Source organism: Petaurus breviceps, unplaced genomic scaffold, assembly GCF_028583685.1.
Source record: "Petaurus breviceps papuanus isolate PSGF00001 unplaced genomic scaffold, PetGlider_PUasm1.0 90686, whole genome shotgun sequence".
Taxonomy (NCBI): Eukaryota; Metazoa; Chordata; class Mammalia; order Diprotodontia; family Petauridae; genus Petaurus; species Petaurus breviceps.
The window spans coordinates 8,518,462-8,524,798 of NW_027187309.1; the positions used below are offsets into that span (position 1 = coordinate 8,518,462).

General features: G+C 41.5%; 1 protein-coding gene across 1 annotated transcript; it reads left to right on the forward strand.

Annotated features, from left to right (window-relative positions):
• The first annotated feature begins 5,479 nt into the window (after positions 1 to 5,479).
• On the forward strand, positions 5,480 to 5,947 carry LOC138144082 (telomerase RNA component interacting RNase-like). The gene is made up of 3 exons (XM_069065383.1): positions 5,480 to 5,565; positions 5,598 to 5,837; positions 5,869 to 5,947. The coding sequence occupies exons 1-3, from the start codon at positions 5,480 to 5,482 to the stop codon at positions 5,945 to 5,947; spliced, it is 405 nt and encodes a 134-aa protein (XP_068921484.1).
• The last annotated feature ends 390 nt before the right edge of the window (positions 5,948 to 6,337 follow it).

Here is a 6,337-nt window from a genome sequence, read left to right on the forward strand (position 1 = left end):
AAAATGTAGATACTAATAGACTAACTCAATGAATGATCAATTTGAGAAAATGTTGCAATCTGGAAATAGCTTTTTCTGTATGAATCACTAATTCTCTCTCTGTCTCTGTCTCTGTCTCTCTGTCTCTGTCTCTCTCTCTATCTCTGCCTCTCTCTCCTCTCATCTTTTTCTCACTCTCTCATAGAAATTCTTAGCCTTTCTTGCAGAAAAAGTTATGAATATTTTACACATTTTAATTTACAAAGTAATTCTTTACTATCACTGGTAAAATACTTCTAAGTGATAGTAGGCTCTCTGTCTCAAGAGGCTTTTGCAAACAACAGACATCTGGTTTCATCATGAGAAAGACAGAGGTCATATTTCCGCAACATCCATACATTATTTCACTTTAGTTCAATTGTGCTTGTATAATGGTTTGGGGAGTTGCTAGGCTATATCAAAGGTAAACATTTTTGTGTTTCTTTCTCTCTCTTTCCTCAATGCTACATTTGTTGAAAAGTGTAAATTTCTAGAATAATCAGCCTACTTCTATGTAAAAATATTCCTATTTCAAGCATGGTCAACAAAACCACCTACTTAAGACCAAACTACCTTTGTTACAATTTCTTTATTACATTAACACTCAACAGCATCATTACTACATTGAATACATAGATGGAGATATGAGAATAAGGAATGGTATGGGGGAAAACAATTTTAAGTAACTTGCTTATAAGGAAATTATATTTTGAGTTATTCTATGTGTCTTTAATTTTAGCTATTCCACTGTTCTTTGAAAACTTATTTAATTACAATTCATTCTTGCCATCCATGGAATTTTCAATTCTATTCAAATTGAATTTGTAGGAATATGTCTTCATAGTTATAAAAATAATCATTTTGTACACTTACATTAAAGTATTACTAAGTGAATGTTGCATTCTATGTTTTCTTTCATACACATATATTGACAATTAATATTTGAAAGGGGTTATTTTGTACTAAAGAAAAAAAATGTAATGAGGTTATTTTTGGTCAAAAAACCCTAATGCAGTTTATGAATTAAAATGATATCATTTAAAATTATAGAATTTATACATTCAGATGAATATTATATATTTCAAAGTAGTATTCACTACATTAGGAGCCAATTCACTTATTCCAATACTGCTACTGATGTTCAAAGCATTTTTGGAATTTCTAATTCTGAACCTTCATCAGAACTAATTTTATAAATCACAAAATAAAATAAATCATATTATTTTGTAGATTTATCCCATTTTTAAACCTCATTATCACAAGTCAATGTAGTACCACAAATGAATATTAAATACCTATAATGTTTAAGGTAACATTTTAGGTATTGTTAATTCATAATTAATTCAGGAATAAGAATAGTCCGTGATCCTAAGTAATATATACACAAAAAAGAACAATATAACGGAGGGGTAAAGGAGCTAAAAGAGAAATCAAAATCACACTCTAGAAAATTTTGAAGAAAAAGAGAACACGGACAACTTGAAGGATCATGGGAGGATTCTAGCAAAGAACAGCTTGAGTAGACAACTCTTCAGAGAAATACAAGGATCTAAGACAGGACTCTCAACTTTTAAAATCAGGACTTTAGAAAAGGTTAGGAGGGACTCTGGATCTCTCCAAATCATTCGCTAATAATATGTATTTCTCTCATTCTCCCATTTGATTCTATTGAGAATTGCAGCCTCTGTTGAGGTTTAGGATTTGAGTACTTGAGACCCCAAAATATAAACATGCTGGGTTCTCCAAAATGAATTCGACAAGTCTTCTCTCAGTCAAAATAATACAAAGTTTATTAAAGATTTGCCATATGTGGTGGACTCTTAAGGAGTGTAAGTATTTGTTATGCTTTTATTGGACAAGCAGGCCAGAATAATCTGACACAGAGAAGGTTTGTGCTAGATTAATCTCTACCCCTTCATGGAAGCAAGATGCATCTTACATTCAGAAAGATTGTGGTAGAGATCTAGGATTGGTATAGAGGAGGGATTTGGGAAGGGTCTTGAAGAGGAGTCCAAGGAGTTTCTAGATGGGAATGAGGTCAGACCCCAGGAATGGGATTAAGGGTGGGAAATAGCTGAGGGCTACCTGGAAATGGCAGACAATGGAGGGCCAGGCTAGTTTAAGGGTAACAGATATGGGTATAGATATTTTGATAGGATCAAGGGTGGGGAGTAGCTGGACAATAAAGGGCTAGGCTAGGTTAAGAGTAATGTATTTCAAATCCAGTCTCAGACACTTAGCACCCACCAAGAAACAACTGGCCTTGTAACCTTGAGCAAGTTACTTAACCCCAATTGCTTAAAAAAAAAGTGGGGGGGGAGGCGGAGTCAAGATGGTGGAGTATAAGCAGGACCTCCCTGCGGCTCTGGCCTCCACCTCCCCCAATCCATGTAAAAAGGGGACTCTAAACAAACTTTGGAGCTACAGAACCCACAAAATGACACAGAGAAGCTAACCTCTCACTGAGGACAGCCCCACAAGCTGGCTGGAATCCGCCAGCACAGCACTCTGGGAGCTGAGAAAAGCCCCACACCAAGGCTTTAGCCCCAGGGTGGGCCTGACCAGCCACCGGATCAGCCGCAGCTGTGGCCTTTTCCAGAATTATCAACATATAGATGCGAAGGACAAGGTGAGAGGTCAGTACAGTGTGGACTTTGGGACCCCAGTAAGTGGGAGTGTGTACCTTTTGCCCCCGGGGTGAGAAGCCACTGAGACACCAGCATAGCCAGCCAGTGCCACATGGCAGCTTCAGCCCTGGCCTGCAGAGTGTAGGGGGACCAAGCACCAGTCTGAGGGGTAATCGCTCTTGCTTTAACCTGCTTGGATCTGGATTGCAGTCTAGAGTGGAGGTCCTGGGGTGTGTGTCCAGCTTGCCAGAACATGAGGAAACTTCAGAGAGGGCATCCATTTAATACCTCCAGCAGCTGAGAAAACCCCAGCGTTTGGGACGAAAACTCCCCTGTCTGGTGGCAGAGACCTACTGTGGCAAAAAGCCCAGGGGTCAAGTAACTGAGGGGTGACATGACCAGGCAAAGGAAACAAAGCAGACAGAAGATTCCAACATCACACTCCTATTTTGGGGACAAAAAGGAGCAAAGCATCGAACAAGAGGAAGACAGTGAAGTCAGAACTCCTGCACCAAAAGCTTCCAAGGAAAATACAAGCTGGTTACAGGCCATAGAGGACCTTAAGAAGCAGATAAGAGGAGTGGAGGAAAAATTGGAAAGGGCAATGAGAACAATGCAACCAAATTACAAAATAAGAGTCAACAGCCTGACTGAGGAAAATAACACCTTAAAAAGTAGACTAACTCAAATGGTAAAAGAGGCTCAAAAAGGCAATGAGGAGAATGCCTTAAAAAGCCAAATTTGGCAGAAGGAAAAAGAATCTCAAAAGCTCAATGAGGAGAATCATTGCTTCAGAATTAGATTGGAGCAAATGGAAGCTAATGACTTTATGAGAAATCAAGATGCTGTTAAACAGATCCAAACAAATGAAAGAATAGAAGGCAATGTGAAATATCTCATGGGAAAAACCACTGACGTGGAAAATAGATCCAGGAGAGATCATTTAAAAATTATTGGACTACCTGAAAGCCATGACCAAAGTAAAAACCTAGAAATCATCCTCCAGGAGGTTCTCAAAGAAAACTGCCCTGATGTTTTAGAACCAGAGGGCAAAATAGAGGTTGAAGGAATCCACCAATCACCTCCTTAAAGAAGATCCCAAAAAGAAAATCCTAGGAATATTATAGCCAGGCTCTGGAAATCCCAGATTAAGTAGAGAATATTGCAAGCTGCCAGGAAGAAACAATTTGAATATTGTGGAAACACAATCAGGATAACCCAGGATCTGGCAGCTTCTACACTGAGGGAATCGAAGGGCTTGGAATATGATATTCCAGAGGGCAAAGGAGCTGGGATTAAAACCAAGAGTCACCTACCCAGCAAAACTGAGTATCATGTTTCAGGGGAAAATATAGTCATTCAGTGGAATAGAGGACTTTCAAGCATTCTTGCTGAAAAAAAAACCAGTCTTGAATAGAAAATTTGGCATTCAGATACAAGTAGCAAGAGAAGCATGAGAAGGTAAACAGGGAAAAGAAATCATAAGGAACTTATCAAAGTTGAACTATTAATATTCCTCCATTGAAAAACAATAATCGTAACTTATGAAACTTTTCTCAGTAGTTGAAGGGAATATATATATATATATATATATATATATATATACACATATATACATATATATATGTGTGTGGGTATATGGGCGTATGAATACATATACTGTGTTTCCCCGATAATAAGACCTATCCTGAAAATAAGCCCTCCCCTTACTGTGTAAGATTCCTCTAAAATAAGCCCTCCCCCGAAAATAAGCCCTATTGAGATTGCTACTGTAGTGAAGGTGATCCCCTGCGCTACACGCTACATTATGGTACCCTCTGTATGCACCGTCTTCTCCCTCCCCCCGGTGAAACGCACCGCGCTCCGAGCTGCATCCAATCAGAGCTGCAGCAGTGAGCGCGTCATCCTGTTCTTCCCCAGTGATTTGCTTGCTGGCACCATTGACAGCAGTGCTGCGGAGGAGAGCTGAGACAGGACAACATAAGCCCTCCCCTGAAAATAAGCCCTGTGGTGTTTTTCTTTCTAAAAATATAATAAGACAGTGTCTTATTATTGGGGAAACACAGTATGAATGTGTGTATATATGTTTATAGGTATACATAGATAGAGGACACAGGACCAATTTAACAGGAAAGGATGATACTTAAAAGGTGAAATTAAGAGGTAAGAGAGGAATATAATGAGAGGAGATGGGGAGAGACAGATTGGGGCAAATTATCTCATACAGAAGAGGCAAGGGAAAATGGTTACAATGGAGGGGAAGAATAGGAAGGCAAAAGGGAATGGGTCAACCTTATTCCCATTGAATTTGGCTTGAGGAGGGAATGAAATACACACTACATAGTGTATCTCACCCTCCAAGAGAGAGGGGGGATGATGGAATGGAGGGCAGAGGGGGGTTGGGGTGGGGAAGGAAGTTGGAAGCACCCACTTTTGAAAAGGTAAGGGATCAAAGTAGAAAGTACAACAAGTGGGAGGTGCTATAGGAGGGAGGGAAATATAGTCATTTACAATATATCTACATGTTATTGTTTTGCATTAGACACACATGTACAACCTATACTGAACTGCTTATCTTCTCATTAAGGGTGGGTGACAAGGGAGGAAGGGAATTCATAGTTTTAAAAATCAAATGTTCAAATATGTATATCTATCTATCTATCTATCTATCTATCTATCTATCTATCTATCTCTCCATCCCTCCATCCCTCCATCCATCCATCCATCCATCCATCCATCCATCCATCCATCCATCCATCCATCCATCCCGATTGATATATACACAAACACTATTATTAATACTATTTTAGCTTTGCAGGGCACCTGCTCACAAAATGGTGGCCCGAGGGAGACGAATGGAACCTGAGGGCCGGGAGCCGTCGGGCCCCATGGGTGGCGGTGCCGGTGGAGGCGGCCAGTGGCCTGTGCAGGCCGGCAGCGGTGCAGAGTCAGGGCGGGCTCGGGAGCCGGGGAGGAGGAGGAGGACGCGGCTGCATTGGCCCGGCCTCAGCCAGGCGTGAACCTATTCGCCAAAGATGGCAGCTTCCTGGAGCTGTTCAAGGGGAAGATGGAGGAGGAGGACTGGCCGTGGCAGTGGCAGCAGCAGCAGAGCCTGGCTGAGCCGCCAGCGCCTCCGCAGGCCGCCTCCCCCGCCACCGCCCCTGGCAGCAGTGGCGATCCGAAGAGGAGTGGGCCCGGCCCAGTGGCGCTCAGCTTCCCAGCTTCGTGGGCAAGCGGAAAGGCGGGAACAAGCTAGGCCTCAAGACAGGAATAGTAGCCAAGAAGTAGAAGATGGAGGATAGAAGTTATGACAAGTAAAGGGGACGCTTGGTCCTAGTTCATGGCGTAAGTGAAAAAATACAAGGCACATCAGTGCAGTGATGATGACAAAACCCGACCCCTGGTGAAATAACTCTTTCCCCCAAGGACTTTCTGCATTGTATATACTTATTTAACGCAGCAAAAGAACAATACCATTTTCACCAAGGACTCAAAACACAGAAGACAAACTTGTAGCTTTCTGGAGCCAGCGATGATTCTTCAAGACTTTTTATACCTTGAGCACTTGACTTCTGAGACTTATTAGTATGTGGTTTACTGTTTCTCTCAATCTTTTTCCTCCCCACCACCCTCCTCTCCAGTCCTTCATACCCCCTCCCTTTCTCTCCATCACTTCTGGGAAGTAAAGAACT

Excerpts from the sequence above, each read along its gene's own strand:
- LOC138144082 (XM_069065383.1), top strand. The coding sequence starts at position 5,480 with ATGGTGGCCCGAGGGAGACGAATGGAACCTGAGGGCCGGGAGCCGTCG. Across the intron at positions 5,566-5,597 it reads GCCGGTGGAGGCGGCCAGTG|GGCGGGCTCGGGAGCCGGGG; the intron begins GCCTGTGCAGGC and ends GTGCAGAGTCAG. Across the intron at positions 5,838-5,868 it reads GGCGATCCGAAGAGGAGTGG|TCGTGGGCAAGCGGAAAGGC; the intron begins GCCCGGCCCAGT and ends AGCTTCCCAGCT.